The sequence below is a fragment of the Haliotis rufescens genome, unplaced genomic scaffold (assembly GCF_023055435.1).
Source record: "Haliotis rufescens isolate VD_foot unplaced genomic scaffold, xgHalRufe1.0.p SCAF_7, whole genome shotgun sequence".
NCBI classification, from domain to species: domain Eukaryota; kingdom Metazoa; phylum Mollusca; class Gastropoda; order Lepetellida; family Haliotidae; genus Haliotis; species Haliotis rufescens.
Window position 1 is genome coordinate 28,441,222 of NW_025964361.1, and position 19,114 is coordinate 28,460,335.

The 19,114-nt window shown below is 40.8% G+C and overlaps 1 protein-coding gene across 1 annotated transcript in view; it reads left to right on the forward strand.

Moving 5' to 3' along the window:
- Positions 1-431: 431 nt before the first annotated feature.
- LOC124146970 (glutamate receptor 3-like) overlaps positions 432-19,114 on the forward strand; it is a 52,344-nt gene continuing 33,661 nt past the window's right edge. Inside the window, exons 1-2 of the mRNA XM_046517556.2 lie at positions 432-1,032; positions 14,971-15,123. Coding sequence (XP_046373512.2) covers positions 948-1,032; positions 14,971-15,123 — 238 coding nt within the window. The 5' untranslated portion in view covers positions 432-947. The remainder of the gene's footprint in view (positions 1,033-14,970; positions 15,124-19,114) is intronic.

The window sequence follows — 19,114 nt, forward strand, 5'->3', positions numbered from 1 at the left end:
AATTAATGTAACAGAGGGTATTGATTAAGCTGAAGATGGTGAAATTGCATGTAATCACCCGACCCTCGTCACCACCATAGCAGTCACGCTCCGATTTGTTTGCACTCGAGTTTAATCACCGTGTGCTTGTTTGGTACAAGCAACGTTAGGACAACCACATCAGGACGTTTAGAAACTCCTTCATAAAGCAGTGTCATGAGGTTTGATCTTTCAGAATGTAAGGACTGTTAACCAACTGCCGAAAAAACGCCTCCAAGAGCTTCATAAAAAGGTGATGAAGCGGTTGGCATCATGTTGTAGATAACATACCATTCCATCGATCTATTTTTCGCTCATCTGTTGAGCGTTTAACCCCACATTCAAAGTTGCGATGCGATTGCCAACATGCGGCCTTTATCACAGCAATCAATACAGAGAAGGCGTATAGAAATTAACTTTATGAGCGAGTGCCAAAAGTGAGCTCGGACGCAGAGCATCCTTCGCCACCAAAACTCCAACGTGCTTGCGTTTGTTTAATCATTTATGAATATATGTCACATGGGCATACTTCGGAACATTTCCTGATTTCGGATGGTTTCCTTCTCTTGACAAAATGTAATTTATCTGCTGTGCGTTTATTTCATTATATATCAAGCTTACGACAGCGGTGTCACTGAACACCGTATGAGAAAATCAGTACCGAATCGTGTTGGAGACCTGGCTAAACGTGTGCAGTACTGATTAGGTGGCTCAGTCCAGAATGCCACAATGTTAATATTTGCACACAATTTTCTGCTGTTTGACTTGGAACCGCTGGCTCCTTTCACCCAATCGGCGTCCCATCACTGGCGAGTTCTGCTCATTGAACTTGGGAACTGACATAATCTAGACGGGACCTTGCAGCATTTTGGGCAGCTTTGTACAAGTTCTACAAATATCCAATTACTTCCTTCATCCAAGCTATCTCGATGGTGCATGTATGGATATTCGTACTCATCTTCATATTTGGTATCATTCCCGAGGGCCACAATTCATCACAGAAAGTACCTATTGGTAAGTACACTGTCCTTTCCTTATATACTTCCTTGCAGAGCAGGACAGGCTTACCCTGTTCGCGAACACCAGGTGTCATCACTGATTTTCTATGATCCATTCATATAACTGTCACCACTGTTTTGTCTTTTACACCCAATGGGATCTGTTTCGGCAGATAATCGAGACTGATCATTCTCTACCTTGACGTTTTATATGGTGTATGCTCTTCCGTTTCTTCACCTCAACATTTTATGGTATATACTAGTAATGCTTATTATGTATAGTCTGGCTGTCGTACCCGGGACAAATGTGTATCATTATATCATCTACATGCATATTATGTTCATATCGTTTTAATATAGCGGTTCTGTATTAATTATATGCATGTCAACATGCCATGTACGATACAGTCACTTAACCTTCGTCCGAATTAACTAAGGACCATCATTTCCTGCTCATGTCGATGTACATAACAGTTATATATTGAATAGTGTACACAGATTAACAGTGTATGATACACAGGAACAAGAATACCTTCGTCCGAATTAACTAAGAACCATCAGTTCCTGCTCATGTCGATGTACATAACAGTTATATATTGAATAGTATACAGAGATTAACAGTGTATGATAAAAAAGAACAAGAATATCTTCGTCCGAATTAACTAAGGACCATCATTTCCTGCTCATATCGATGTACATAACAGTTATATATTGAATAGTATACAGAGATTAACAGTATAGATAAATAGGAACAAGAATACCTTCGTCCGAATTAACTAAGGACCATCATTTCCTGCTCATATCGATGTACATAACAGTTATATATTGATTAGTGTACAGAGATTAACAGTGTATGATAAATAGGAACAAGAATACCTTCGTCCAAATTAATCATTTCCTGCTTATATCGATGTACATAACAATTATATATTGAATAGTGTACAGAGATAAACAGTGTATGATCCTTCGTAAGGATTAAATAACAAAATTCATGGTATGCCCATTGATTGATCTAGAGGTTATATATTAAATATTATATAGAAGTTAACAATCAATGTATGATAAATATGAATCAGATTACCTTCGTCATTTTTAACAATGAAAACGAATGGTATGCCAATACTGGTTTACTCGGGAGGTTCTATATTGCATAACCTGAGGTTAGCATTCATTGTAGGATGAATAAGAATGAGATTTCCTTCGTCAGGATTAACTATGAAAACTGCATAGTATGCCCATGATATTGACGTTCGCTGTAGACACCTATGTCTCTCTTTACTCACTTCAATGTTCAAATGACGATGATGCAGGACTATTTTGTCATGATGCAGTATCAAGCGTTTTATTAATTGTTTTGTTGCCATTATATTGTTTTATTGCCGTATTGTATTACTCCCATACATTTCAAACCAGTTGAATGATATTGATATTGATACTGACGCATTTAATTATCCATTGAGCGGTGTATGGTATTCGTGATAGAACTTGTGTATAATTAATGGTATTATTGACAGCTTGAATTTACTTCAATACTTGCTTTTGTCTATTAGTACTGAATTATCCAATATTGGGTGTTTATGTACTGATGGAACCCTTTTTGGGTGTAAAATGAATCATTTCTGTAAATGGTTAATGTTTTATTGTAATATTGACATACATAAAAGTGACCTACCAAAAAATGGTAACATGACATCTCTTTGTCCATTGTAGAATTCTGACTGTACCATGAACAGAATAGTGTTCAAGTAGTGATGATACCAGGTGTTCGCCAACATATACTGTCCAAACGGTGACACCCGTGCCAAACACATGCATGAACACATAGAAAAGTAGAAAAGACACAGACAGAGTATTGTAAACATTTGATTTGATTTCTTGTTTAGGTATTCTCTGTTTTTCCCTACAATTAACTACTTGTATATGAACACTATGCGTTTGATGAACCCATATCAACTGTTAGTTACCTCCATAGCAAACGAACCTTCATTAATGCATAGTGGCTTATACTTTCCTCTTAGGTTTGTGTGTGTGTGTGTGTGTGTGTGTGTGTGTGTGTGTGTGTGTGTGTGTGTGTGTGTTAGTGTGTGTGTTAGACTGATATCCACATGATTGAGTATGTGAGTAAAGTTCGATATTTATATTAAATATAATATAAAAAATAATTTATATAAATATTCGAGCCATATCAGAAAGGAAAAGAAACCAGAAATGGGCTTCACACATTTTACTCATGTGGGCAGACGAACCATGGTCCTCGACTTGACGAACCAACGCTTTAACCACTGGGAATACCCTAACGTCCCTATGTCCAAACTAGAAACGAACCTAAATTCATCGTCTTTGAGAACAATATTGAACACAACATGATCACGCCATGATCCTAATCATTTATTCACCATCATGATAGCGCGCCTTAAGGGTTAACTCGTGGATATATTTACTGTTTAATAAATATGGAGATAGTCAATACATCAATATCCTGCCGAACAGTGTCATACCATCACTCAAATGGTGATGTCTATGTTACCATACTATTAGAAAGAAGCATTGTGAGACGCATATGCAAACACTTACTGGGGTCCATGGATGATACCAGTTACTCATTTTGGGGGTCAACTATTTATATTCATGGTGAGATAAGGTAGCCGAGTGGTCAATGTGTCATCTTGTCACGCATATGACTCTGGTTTGATTCTCCCAATGTATGCAATATGGAACATTTCGCTTACTTATCAGATATGTTTTGAACATATCAGCGACAGAAGTGACTCAGTTGCCACTGATCAGAGGAGGACACATTATTGTGTTACTGCAAGAAAATAAGTAGAAAAAACGTCAGTGCAGACTGACAAACGCCATTGCAGATACCGTTGATTCAACACAGAAACATTTATTGTATGCAACCACACACGCACACGCTCCACACACACACACACACACACACACACACACACACACACACACACACACACACACACACACACACACACACACATTCATTCATACAAACATACATACATACATTACAGACATCTTTGTGGGGACCCGGTTAAGAACAGATCACATCTCATGATCTATGTTTGGTTCTGTTTGGCGTAAATGGCAAATACACTGGACGGTCCAGTCGTCTAAGGCGCCGCGATTCGCGTCCCTTGGGCACGCAAGACACCTATGATTGTGGGTTCGAATCCCGGTTCGCCCTGATTATGTTTCTAGGTTTGCCAGCACAATACCCGTGCTCGTGGGTTTCACCGAAGTGGTAAACGTACGAGACCTGCATCACTTCGGGCTTTCCTCCCATAGTAAGCTGACACACCGTGATATAACTTGAATAATGTTAAAAGCGGCGTTTAACCCAACTCACTCACTTGATTGTAGAAGGTTGATCATAATATGTATAAACATTCTGTTCATTTGTTATATGTCAGCTCTAACTGATCATTCCAGAACAACCAGAAAATGACAGTGTTTGACCGAGGTTTACAACTCTACACATAATCATATACAAGCGACAAATCCTTTCCATAATCATAAGAAGTATCTGCGAAAAGCACAGCCCATTGTGCAATACCGACTATATCATATAAAGCATGTGTGTATGAATCACTATCAAATAGGTATGATACCAGGTGTTCACGAAAAGGGCAGCTTATCCTGCCCCACCGTTGGCACACGTCACAAACACATGCAAAGGCTGACAAAACATGGGAACATATGGTCCAAGTCCAAATAGGGATTTGCATCGGAAAACATGTTTGTCACTGTTGGATGTGGCATGACTCCAAATGCCTACAAAACAACTTTTTGAAAGTTTTACTGAGACCTGAAATTGAAACCCTCATCATACAACTTTTGACAAAGAGTCGTTAATCGTTGCCTGAAATCTTCATAGAGAAGGCATGCTCAATTGAAACTCGAGTGTAGACACAGCAAAGGCTCGATCTGCTCGAAAATTGCTCGACATAAAGGGAAAGATGACATACATATACGTGACTAATGACAGAATAATAGCCTGACGAATCAATGGCACACAATGACACATTTACGAGAGTGAGAAAGAGGAATGTGGAGGTTGTAATGTTTGGGTCTTCATAATGTACACAGTTATAATTTGATTTGCTTGTAGATTTCGTTATCCAGCGGGTCATAGGCACAAGGGAAATTAAGGCCAGGTTGGGGTTTGGTGGGGTGTTAATTCTAACCCCATATTATCGACATGATTGATAATCTGAACATGTAAATGACCTGCTATGTGCACATGTGATTGTATTCCGTTGTTGATTGGCCATTGGTCTACAAAATAGACATTCAGAAAACCATTTCCATCATTTCAAAAACAAGGTATTACTTCAAAGGGTATATTCTAGCTAGTACTGACAGACGCAATGCTATGTTGAGAAGCTCTGTACACTTTTCAATAGCACCTTTTCAGTCATGATCTCAGAGTTTCTCCTGACCTCATGCTACTTGTTGAATAAGGAAGGCTGTCTTTTTAGTAAACAAAGATGACTAAAATGAAAAGTTTAAAATCTTCTCCAAATGAATTCGATCTAACCTATAATAACACACAAACAAAAACCTGGTGAACTTACACCTTCACTAAAACCAGTCACTCCGTCGGTTGGATACAACCAAGGCTGACTCAAACAGAGTCATTAAACACAGCCAGAAGGCGTGAACCAAGGCGAGAGCTTTGTCTTTAGCAACCAAGGCGTGAAAAACTGGAGTACACGATAAAAGAAATTTTCCTCTCCACCACTTGCAACAGTTCGGGACATATCTGGTGAGATGGTGTTTTGAAAACACACGCTCTTGGGACTATATAATCTTCTTAGGGGTCCATTCGACAATGAATTATTCAGGATTGAATCTAGAAGTCTGGTTTGCTTCGTTACGAGCGATTTGACCTTGATATCAGGATCTGCCACCAAGTACCACCTCTGGAACAGGCTAATTGTCAAACCTCAATGGTATTTTAATTTAGTTTTAAAATGTAGTTTCATGTATAGACATTTTCTCTGTAGGAATTGTTTTATTTTTCCATTCCATAGTCGTCTAAGCCTCTTGGGAAACAAAATAATTGTTTCTGTCATGTTCTGTTTTCTGAGCTTTCTCCTGGGCTTAAAAGTGAATTGGTCATGTTTGCATAGGGTAATAATCGCTCAGAAACAATGAAAGCGCTTACTGCAATAGCAGTACAAACTACACACGTGGTCCCTGGAGAAATGTTCTGAAAGCTTCCCTTCTTAAAGATAAGTTGCTTCATAACGCATGTTTACATTGGCCCTTGGATTCACTTCATGGTGGTACAGCTGTGCCCTCATGCTCATGCTTCAGCTGCAGAGGCCATATTTGCAATTGGTTGATGTTCATCTGCTACTTTGCTACATTGCTGATGTGTCTTTATACAGAAACATAAGCGACAAAACCCTTTCATAATCATAAGAAAGTTCTTTGTACGATTCCGGCTGTCACAAGGATGTGAATCACAATCAAACAGTGAAAATACCATGGTGTTCTCGAAAAGGAGAGCGTATCCTTCCCCACTGGTGACAGTCGTCACAAACACATTCAAAGGCAAGGTAAGTGTTCACCTGAAAAAATAACGAACGCAATACAGAAACATGTGTAACAATAGTTCCGCCCAGAAGGCAATGACACGATGTGGATCCCAACTTTTTAATTGTATGTGAGTGCGTGAGGGAGCTTGGTTGAACACCGCTTTGATTTGTTTGCTTGTTGTTAAACGCTACAATCAGCAATATTCCAGCTTTATGACTGCGGTCTGTAAAAAATCGATTCTGAATCAGACAAGCTAGTGATTGACATCATGAGCATCGACCTACCCAATTGGGTAAGATAACAGCTCTACACAGTGAATAGTAGCGCCTTGGCCATTGTGTCACCTGATACTCCAACACGATTTGTGACTTTTGCGTTATTTACAGGACCATCACGTGTCCGATACAGGTGTACATGTAAAACAATATATTCCAGGAGATTTGATAATAATAAAGACAACGACTAAAGCACGAATAATATTAACTGATTATTTTTCCAGTACAATATTATCCGACAAATCAGGTTCCTTGTCAATATTCACCGCCTCCTTGGTCTAGTAGTAGAGCCTGCGCCCGGAGAGCGGAAGGTCCGGGGTTCTTATTGTTTAGGGGACTTGTTGTTACACTGTCTGGCGCTCGGCATTGAGGGGCTAAAAAAAAGACTGGTCGGCTTGGGGTCAGTATATTGTGTCTGAGTGGGGTATTCATGTTAAACTGCGGCATAGTATCTCAGTGAGCTAGCACTATAAATCGGCATCAGTTCGGATTAGCACGAGCATCAACACACACACACACGTGCATGCACGTCGCTATACAATGTATAAGTGCAATAATCTTGGACTAATCTTGAACCCCATTTCATCTCACCTGATCGTGTCATTAATCATTTATCAATATCAATATCAATATCAATATCAACATCATTATATCACAATGTGAAATGTCAAACTCTCCTTGGTAACATTATGGGCATCATGTAGTATAACAATTTTAATAACCAATGTACAACAATAGTTAATATGTATATACGCTCAATAGTATTATCAAATCCATTATTTGTACAGTCGCATATACACTTTCTATGACACAGTCAGTGTAGATTGTACAATCGAGCGGAAACATTCTATTTGAATTATTCTGCATTGATTCCAAAATCTGGCAACACGGTTCAGCTCACGTTGTCCACACGAGTCAAACTTTCCAAAGCATCACCACCAGATACCGCCCCACAATTGAATTACCACCAACGTATCAATGGCTCATGTCACAAACTTTAACATCCTCTGTTTAATTTGTGTCCTAGTTGGATTCTAGATAGGTCTACAGTAGCCCACGCTTGTCGCAAGAGTTTTTCAATATGAGGATCATCTTTGAGCACGTTGATCGTCACGTGACTCTTATATAAGGATCTCCTGCTTGGATGCAGACAAGTCTTCAGTAACCGGCGTCCTTTCGCGACGGGACACAAATATGAGGATATACTGTTGGTATACCAGGACATCTAGGTCTTTAGTAACCCACTCTTGTGGTCACGGGACTCTGATATGAGGATCTCCTGTTGGTATACCAGGACATCTGGGTCTTCAGTAACCCACTCTTGTGGTCACAGGACTCTAATATGAGGATATACTGTTTGTATACCAGGACATCTAGGTCTTCAGTAACCCATTCTTGTGGTCACAGGACTCTAATATGAGGATCTCCTGTTGGTATACCAGGACATCTGGGTCTTCAGTAACCCACTCTTGTGGTCACAGGACTCTAATATGAGGATATACTGTTGATAAAACAGGACATCTAGGTCTTCAGTAACCCATTCTTGTGGTCACAGGACTCTAATATGAGGATCTCCTGTTGGTATACCAGGACAGATAGTTTTCAGTAACCTACTCTAGTAGAGTCTTCTAAATGAGAACCCGTAGAGATTCAGGGTTTGAATAAATCCCTAGTACTCCATGCTTATCTTTTAGATTCTTCTGATATGAGGATATGGGTTTGCAGAGAGCCAATGGAGTCTTAGTTGGAATAGGTTTTCATATGCCCCATGCTTGTCCATACCATGAGAGGCGAGTAGGCACGTAGGCACGCTCGGTGACTAACTTCATTGCGTGTTATCGTACCCAGAAGAAGTGAATTTTGGATTATGTGTTCATCCACTTGCCTGTATGCTCCACTATTATTTGCACGTCTTACTTTAGCTGTTATTTTGGCTTACACAAATATTCACTTACGCACTCCGACTAAGAGCTAGACTTGGTTTGGGGACAAAAAGGGTATGAGGTATCATGAAATGAGTGCATTGAGACAGGTATTGTTAAGAAGGTTCAGAAACAGGTGTTTTATGAGTGAGTGAGTATGGTTTAACGCCGCTTTTAGCAATATTCCAGCAATATCACGGCGGGGTACACCAGGAATCGGCTTCACACACTGTACCCATGTCGGGAATCGAACCCGGGTCCTCGGCGTGAAGAGCGAACGCTTTAACCACTAGGCTACTCGACCGCCCCGTTACTATCGTGAACTGAGATGTCAGGTTACATATATGTTCTCAGCCTGTTGCTTGGCAATACATAGATCTGTTTTCTATCAGCTTTTTCTGGCATCTATCAGCTACTGGTTTGTCTTGGTACAGACAGCTGTGTTTTTTCAGGCGTACAATTGGCATGCCTTTGCAGGTGTTTATGACGGTGCCATCGATGGGACAGGATACGTTTACCTTTTCGCGAACACCTCGTATCATTAAAATTTTAAAGTGATTCATAAACATATGCTCATCGTACAAAACACATGGAATCGTACAAAGAACTGTGCTTTAGAAGATATTTCTTATGATTATGGAAATGCTTTGAGTCACTTTTATTCACAATTTGTACCAATGTAGGGAATCGAAGGTGGAACATGAGGACCGAATCCTGCAACAAAGCTGAGCTAGTCCAAGTAACCCCTTATCAGATCAAACTGCATATAAAGGAGATACATGAGGTATAAGTGTTTGCAAATGAAGCTTCTGTCCTTTTGTCGCTTGTTTCTTTATCTTACGGGCAGTGGAGTAGCCTAGTGGTTAAAGCGTTCGATCGTCACGTCGAAGACCCGGGTTCGATTCCCCACATAGGTATAATGTGTGAAGCCCATTTCTGGTGTCCCCCACCGTGATATTGCTGGAATATCGCTAAAAGCGGCGTAAAACCATACTCACCCACTCACTTTATCTCACGGATTACATATTTTCAACGCCAACCAGGAACCTCACGCTTTCTTTCTTGAAACCTGCCACTTATTAAACACGCCAAAGGGTCAACGGCACACGATAAATCCTTGGGGAATAATTAGGTCGGAAGACGATGATTTAATGGTTCTTGGTTGGTTGCCAAGTATGCCCACGCATGAATAACGAGATATATAATTGTCACGGGGCGTGCGTGTATCGCTTAAGGTTGGCCTTGGCGTATATTCCTGTACAAAGAGGGCAAGTTCCCGAGGGTACAAAGAGGGCATTCTCATGTACAAAGAAGATAGGCTTATGTACAAAGAAGACATGCTCATGTACAAAGAAGACATGCTCATGTACAAAGAAGACATGCTCATGTACAAAGAAGACATGCTCATGTACAAAGAAGACATGCTCATGTACAAAGAAGACATGCTCATGTACAAAGAAGACATGCTCATGTACAAAGAAGCATACTCATGTACAAAGAAGGTATGCTCATGTACAAAGAAGACTACTCATGTACAAAGAGGACATCCTCATGTACAAAGAAGGTATGCTCATGTACAAAGAAGACTACTCATGTACAAAGAGGACATCCTCATGTACAAAGAGGGCATGCTCATGTACAAAGAAGGCATGCTCATGTACAAAGAAGACATGCTCATGTACAAAGAGCGCTTGTCCATGTACAAAGAACGCATGCTCATGTACAAAGAAGACATGCTCATGTACAAAGAGGGCATGCTCATGTACAAAGAACGCATGTTCATGTACAAAGAGGGCATGCTCATGTACAAAGAACGCATGTTCATGTACAAAGAGGGCATGCTCATGTACAAAGAAGGCATGTTCATGTACAAAGAGCGCATGTTCATGAACAAAGAGCGCATGTCCATGTACAAAGAACGCATGTTCATGTACAAAAAGCTCATGTTCATGAAAAAAGAAGGAATGTTCATGTAGAAAGAGCGCATGTGAGTGAATGAGTTGAGTTTAACGCCGCTTTTAACAGTATTCCAGTTATATCCCAGCGTGTCAGCTTAATGTGGGAGGAGAGCCCGAAGTGATGTAGGTCCCAGACGTTTACCCTTTCGGTAAAACCCACGAACACGGGTAAGGTGCTAACGAACCTAGAAACATAATCGGAGAGAACCGGGATTCGAACCCACAAACATAGGTTTCTGGCGTACCCAGGGGACGCATCTCTGCACAGCGAATCGCGGCGCCTTAGACGACTGGGCCACCCGCGTCCCCAAAGACCGCATGTTCATGTACAAAGAAGGCATGTCCATGTTCATGTATTATGCGGGCGTGTTCATGTGCAAAACGCGCATCTTCATGTACAAAGAGGGCGTGTTCCAGAACAAGGAACCTGTGAAGATCTAGGTTATAATAGGTGTTCAGCCACCAATACTTTCATAAGAGGCAACAAATAGGATCTGGTGGTCAGGCTCGCTGACTTGGTTGATGTATGTCATCCAAACTGCGTAGATCGAGGCTCATTATGTCTGTCACTGGATTGTCTGCTCCGGATACGTGTACAAGTATATCTGACACGTGATGGTCATGTGGTCATGTGAATAACGCAAATCGTGTTGGAGTATCCGGTGACCCAATGGTCTAAGGCGCTACTTTTCACTGTGTCATCGTATCCCAATTGGGTAGATCGATGCTCATGACGTCAATCACCGGATTGTCTTATCCAGACTCGATTATTTACAGACCGCCGTCATATTACTGGAATATTGCTGAGTGCGGCGTTAAACAACAATCAACATCCACATACTGTACAAAAATGGCATGTCCGTGTACAAATAGTGCATACTCATGCACCAAGAGCAAACGTTATACAATCCGCGGCCGTGTCCCCTTTAGTTATCGTTATTAATGAAAACATTTAAGATTCGGATATTTTGACATGTTTCGTGACTAGGGGTTTTTCAGAACCTTCTCAATAATTTTAGCGACCAACTGTCTCTTTTCATACAAATTTGATTTGAATTATGAGCCATGCGGTCCCATGCACAAACCTCCCTGATTGCCCATTTACTGTCCATTATATTTATGCAGGGAATACCTCATAATGCTGTGGCTCGGAAATATAATGAATTCTGGCGTCTGCTGTCCACATTGGGCGTCCTTCACACGACGTCATAACGTGAAAACTGACGGAATTATAATAATGTGACATGCGATACCACCAAGATGGTCTGGATATCTTCAAGGACAATATGCGTCACTTAGAGTAAAGAAATGAAACGGAGCCCTTAATGTTATTAGAATGGGAAAATAAGATCCTGTTGGTAATATTTATGAAGCACTGTGTGATCGAATATCAAAATCCCCACTGAACTTCTGTTCAGTGTTACGTTTGACAAGACAGTTATGTAGTGGGTAGATACGTTATTCGATTCAGCACATATATGAGTGACTAGAGCTTGGATGGTGTGATGAACGTGATCCTTGGAATGTGGGTTGACACATTTACCTCTCTCGTGTAATGTACATTAAACTGCGGTTATAACGAACTCAAAGGGCCCACTTATTTTGGTTCGTTATAACCGTAGTTCGTTATAAGCATGTATCCAGCGGATATACAACAAATGAACGGGACCAAAAATATACAGTTCGTTATATCCGTCAGTTAGTTATAAGCATGTTCGTTATAACCGTAGTTTACTGTATAACAATTTAATGTGCACTACAATGTTCCCATACCAATGAAGACAATTCATTGTAACCCCAGTAGTAAGGATATTACGTCTCGTATATACTAATGCCTCAAGTATATACGCATATGTGTGTGTCTAAAATGGGCTTCACACATATTACTAATTTGGGGAATCGAACCCGGAACGTCAGAGCGTTTTAAACACCACCCCTTATCAGGTTCAGCTAAATATGGAGGACATATAATTGTCAGTCAAGAAGTATCCTGATGGCGATTGTTATTATCTCACGAATTACATCTTTCTCAAAGAACATTCCACGTCCCCATGAGCCATGTTTTTAGAATACGTCTCCATCAGTATATGCTGGTCGTTAGAGGCGACTAAATGAACTTGGGGCCAGGCTCGCTGACTTGGTTGAATGCATGTAATCAAACCCTGATCTCCTGGATCGATGCTTAGTATCAATCACTGGATTTGTCTGGTCCAGACTGAAATGCAGCCAGCCGTCATATACATGCAGCTAGAATATTGCTGAATGCGGCGTTTAATAACAAAACAAACACAAACATGAACCTATGGTTTCAGAAGGATCTTCAGCTAACATCATGATATGTAGGAGCATGTGAACAGGCTGTGTCATTCAGGTAATCCTTCTGCCCCAATGCATCTAGAATGGCGTCTACCATAACACCGCAACTTAACCTCTGGGGACTTGGAAACCCAATACTGTTGAGGTATGGTATCTCTCAAATCTACTCACTGGCATTTTATTGGCAACCACGAACGATGCGTGTCGGGAGGGTCTGGGTCAAATAGAAAGATCTCCAACCATTGCCAGCTATTGGCCACCTTGAATTGGAAGAGGCTCTTGAAGGGCAGAAGGCAGGGCTATGTTTCATCCTGTAAGAGACAAACGTTGTCCACGTCAAAGGCAATGAGGTTGCTGACAAGACGAGATTGATCTGTGTGACTTTATTGCTCGCAAACATTAACGGTTTCATCATTAGTTCCTTGTGCACATATCAGAAGTCATGAATCCTTGTCAAACCGATAGGGAGACGTGACAGTTCGTCTTGTTCTAGAAATCGATTCAGGACCTCACCACACTTCTTCACGGAAAATTTCCCATCCCATGTTGCAATATCTTCTCAAAGAAGTCAAATATTTGTCAGACTCTCTCCGAGAAGACTTCCTCATTCCTTTGACTTGAATACAGCTGCTATTGGAATATTCTGGTTTCCAGATGGGCCTCTTACCAGTTGTGCTTCCTTCAGGTTGTCATATTCTGTCAACATTGAAGGTTAGGAATCAAAGCGAGCCTAAGCCTATCGCATTTGTTTGAATGTTTTATGAAACGTAACCGAAGTTTTAAAAGCACATTTCGCCTTTCACGCCGAAGGCCCGAGTTAGATTCCACACAATGTGTGAAGCTCTGTGTCAGTTGTCGTGACATTGCTTCAATATTTGCTAATAGTGGCGTAAATCCATACTCTGTCACTCTGAAAGCACAAATCAAACTCAAAATGCATGGCTATGAAGAAGACTTTACGTAACTAAAAGAAGGTAGCATCCTCATTATAAATAAACTGAAACATCAACGGGGCCCTGCAATAGATTCAGGATATTATGTTGAGACAGCAAGACGATTTGCTGAGCCTAATATAAAGTTTGCCCCTTAACGACGATTTGCACATTATATCACGTGGCGTATGAAATATCTACGTGGCGTATGAAGGAAGTATAACGGCAGATCATAATTAGGGCGAATCTAGGAGTTGAGGCCTTGTGCGGAACCGTGACGACACCTAAGACAATGTGCCCCAATCCCCCTCCCACCCCCTACTCCATTGTATACAATGCTATAACGTCTGGCGTTTATTTAAAGGTGATAAGATTTGCAATAGATTCTATAAACTTCCTGTTTTCTTTTGTCCTTTTGGGAACACTTGCGAGTGGTTGAAATTGTGTACGAACGAAACTATGTTTCATTTAACTCATCTATCTTGACGTCAAATTTCTTGTGGATAGTAGTGAAACTTAACTGTCGAGCAAAAGAAATAATACACTTAGAAATTGTATTTGACCACAAAAATACCTTAAAAAAAGAAGCCGAAATACTACAGTCCTGAGGTTCAAAACACTGTAATAAAACCCGTAGCAAACACATCACCATCGAATAATGATTTCTTTTTTATTTCATATTAAGCCACCATCAAACATATGTGTATACGCCTTGTGTCCGGCAGTTTATAATAAATCATATTTGTCTCTCCGTCGATGGCGTGTGTGGCATTCACATTCCATAAAGAACTAGACCAAAATTTATGAATTGTTCCCTTTGGAAAACCGTATCACATACGTGTCCACAAATGGCCATCTATGACTGATTGGTGTACACAGGAGTGACCCTCTGTGACCCTCTCTGAAAAATGTTTCTTTGCTGACTGATGTTTGTCCGCAGAGGGGCCCTTGATGATAAATGTTCACGTGTTCGCTTATGTGTTACTCAGGTGTGATCCTTGACGATGCGTCCTCCGAGGTGCGAAGGGAAATACAGAAAGCTATTGACTTCAACAACCTCAACAACTCTCGCTCCCGTATCATCATCAACGCTTCATACAGCATCATCAACATCCGAGACAGTTACCAGCTTAGTGCCGCCAGTGAGTCTGTAATGCCAATGATTACAAATTCATTACTTTTTTGGCTGTTTCATTTTGTATTTTAAAAATTTATCATCTTGCGAGAAAACATTTCAACTTATACTCTGTGACATTAGCAGCGTGTAGTTGAAGATTGTCGTATCCCAGAACTTAATGCAGCCAAGGCACAGAGTAGAACGTCCCTAAGAATAGGAGCTTTGATGATTTCAATAACAATTAGTTGTTCCTGATTGAGATTCTTGACGTGAAGCTCGAATAATTTGTGAATGTTTTTATTTATTTGTCGTGTCGTTTTCATTTAATTTGAGACCGCCTCCGTGGTTTTGTGGTAGAGCGTCCGCCCGGAGAGCGGAAGGTCCAGGGTTAGATCCCGGGCCGCGTCATACAAAAAGACGTTAAAAGATTGTACTTGTTGTTACCCTGTCTGGCGCTCGGCATTAAGGGGCTAAAACAAGGACTGGTCGCCTCGGAGTCAGTATACTGTGTCTGAGTGGGGTATTCATGTTAAACTGCGGCATGGTATCTCAGTGAGCTAGCACTATAAATCGGCATCAGTCCGGACTAGTACAAGCAGCCACACACACACATACACGTGCATGCACGTCGCTATATAAGTGCAATAATCTTGGACGCGACGTTAAACCCAATTTCACCTCACCTCATTTAATTTGATCATGAAGTCCCTTTGTTCCTCATGGGTGATGGGAAAAGGTCCCTTGTACCACATTCTTGTTGGAGCCGAGCAAAATGTGGTTGAACTGGCTGTTTGTGTGACATCGTACTCTGATCACAAGGTTGACTGGTATAGGCTTCGTGGTGCCCACACGTGGCGACATCATTGCCAACAGTGGCGCAAAAAATCAGTCCCTCACATTCACATTATCACAAGTGACAGTGATAACAGAATGAATTATTTGATGATAATTGTGTATTAATAGTAAGACCCCCGTGACCATCCAGGTTAGAGTAAGTCTTAATCTTCAGCAACCCACTGTGAAGCGTTACAAAACAAACAAATACACAAATTTACAGAAAGAACACTTAATAGTCTGTTGGCATTATATCTCCTCTTCATAGATCATGTAGGTATTGCTTCAGCAATACACCAGGAAGGTTACCTTAATGCGTGTGCAAATATATGTTTACACATCTTCAGATATTTCTGAAAAAAGATTGTGTGATCCTCAATTATCATATCTCATAATGCACTGGAATCTGGGATTTTTGTATATGTAAATGATCTTTATTAACCAAGTTTAAAAATGAGGTGAGGTAAGGTGAAATGGGGTTTATTTCATTAATGCCGATTTATAGTGCTAGCCCACTGAGATGCCATGCCGCAGTTCAACATGAATACCCCACTCAGACACACTGTACTGACTCCGAGCCGACCAGTCCTTGTTTTAGCCCCTTAATGGCGAGCGCCAGACAGGGTAACAACAAGTACCCTCTTTTCACGTCTTTTAGTATGACGCGGCCCGGGATCTAACCCCGGACCTCCCGTTCTCCGGGCGGAGGTTCTACCACAAGACCACGAGGCGGTCTTTTAGAAATGAGGATCTTTAGGGCTTCTTGTAGGACATTCGAGAATATTGCTCGCTAGGCATAAACTCAATTCAGTTTTGCGGTGTTCCAAGTTTTGTTTGAGTCTATACATTTGACACATGTGCATTGGTGGCACAATTGTCGCCGGAATTGGCTGTGCAGAGTTGCGTCTCGTACATGTACCTACATTGCGGTTTCCCTAATTATGGTTCTAGGTTGGTCGGCACCATACCCGTGCTCGTTTCACCAAAGTGGCAAACCTCAAAGACCTGCATCACTTGTTCAAGACAGCGTTAAACCCAACTAACTCACGATCCTACAAACTCAGATTCTTAGCGGGGCGGTGGGGTAGCCAAGTGGTAAAAGCGTTCGCTCGTCACGCCGAAGACCCGGGTTCGATTCCCCACATGGGTACAATTCATGTCAGGTGTCCCCCGCCGTGATATTGATGGAATATTGCTAAAAGCGGTGTAAAACCATATGCACTCACTCATAGTCATTGCGTTAAACCGCACTCACTCATATGGATTATAAATGGGAAAAGACAGCCTCGTTGTGTATATTAACTCATAGCTGTTCGACCCATCTTCACTACTGTCAATAATTTAATACAAGTGATGGACCAAAACGTGTTTTACTCCAGATAACATATCATTAAAACTTTACACATTAAGATACATGGGTTTCTTGGACGTGTTACGAGAAGGTTTCAGCGGTTCCTTGAGTTATGACTTAATCTCTCCTCTCGAAGAATATTATTTGATAAATTCAATGGTTCAAGTGTTTCAGAGATTATTGCGTCCATCACTGTGCAGCCATAGATTTTTCAGAAAGATATAGATGTCTTAACATCAGTTTCAAACCATCTTGGTGTAACAGTAATCGTCTTTTTTCGTCAGATAAAAATAATTTGAAGTCAGAAATATACAGCGAGGTGTTTTTGAAATAATGACTTAACTCTCATAATTTACAAGTCCACATATTGAGTTGGCTTTTTCTATACATGAGTTTGCAAAAGCAATCAAAACACGCTCCAGAAAGTTCACAGAAATCAATACACTTGGCTGTAAGTCCTCCTAATATGTGAAAGCTGCCTTCATGGATATTTTTGTTTGACATTTTGAACTTTCAAGCTTAGCCCTCTTGGGACTGTGAACGTACGAAAGGTTAAAGTTTGTTCTTGATGGATGAACGACGGTCGATGATGAAAACAGGCTTCTTAAAGCCTTAGATAAAACAAAGGGTGTAGAGGGACCTACTTCTTGAAACAATAAACATGACTTGTTCTTCGTTAAGGGTACACAATTGCATGTGTGTATATATATGTAAAGAATATACGACGCATTGGAAGAGTGAGTTTGGTTTAACGCTTTTTGGGGTCCAATTCGAATAATACAGTCGCTGCGTGTCAGCTGTGTGTGGGAGGTTAAGCCTGAAGTGATCCAGATCCTAGATATTTACCACTTTGGTGTACATGGTTTATTTGTTTGTTTATTTGTTGTTTAACGCCGCACTCAGCAATGTTCCAGCTATTAGATATGACGGCGGTCTGTACAATCCAGTGATTGGCTTCATGAGCATCTATCCACGCAATTGGGATACGATGACATGCATCAACCAAGTCACTCATCCGATCCCGTTAGTCGCCTCTCACGACAAGCATAGTCGCCTTTTAAGGCCAGCATGGGTTGCTGAAGACCTATTCTACCCCGGATCTTCACGGGTCTGGTGAACATGGGAAAGGTGCTGACAAACCTAGAACAAAAGTGGTTCGAACATTGATCAAAAGGAACGCAGTCAGCACAGCGTTTTACGGCACCTAAGACGGCTGTGCCATCCGTGCAGTATATGTATGGTTCAAGTACCAAAACTGCAAAACATAATTGTTGTCATATCATATCACCAAAGACCGTAATAGCAAATGGTGTATGTATGTCTAAAATTATAGCTATATGTATATATATTCATATTTCATAGTGTTCACAGTTACATAGTATTTTTGTCACTTTCCGAAAATCCTCCACAGACGCATTGTTTGTTATCTTACCTGGTATTATTAAACAAAAATTCCTTCATAGTATACTTGGGACATTATGTCGAATCCCTGGGATTATATCTCTGCATTTACTCTTCCTTATACATTCCCCATTACTGGGATTCGACCCCTGACACACCGGGTGGCATTTCGCCAATGATGTTTCAACTTGCTACCACTTTGGGCACTGGAACCTTGTGTAGAGTCGGAATGTTATATGTATTGTTGGTGTGTGCAATAAAGAAATTAGTTTTGTGTTTTTTACGGATTCAATTTGCAATAAACTGATATGCGCAATAGGATATGAACTATTCAAACAGATACACACCGCCTTCAACATTGTCAGGGGAAATTTGCCCCGGAGATTTGGCTCCAGTCATCTATTGCCAGATATTCCACTTGTTTAATAAC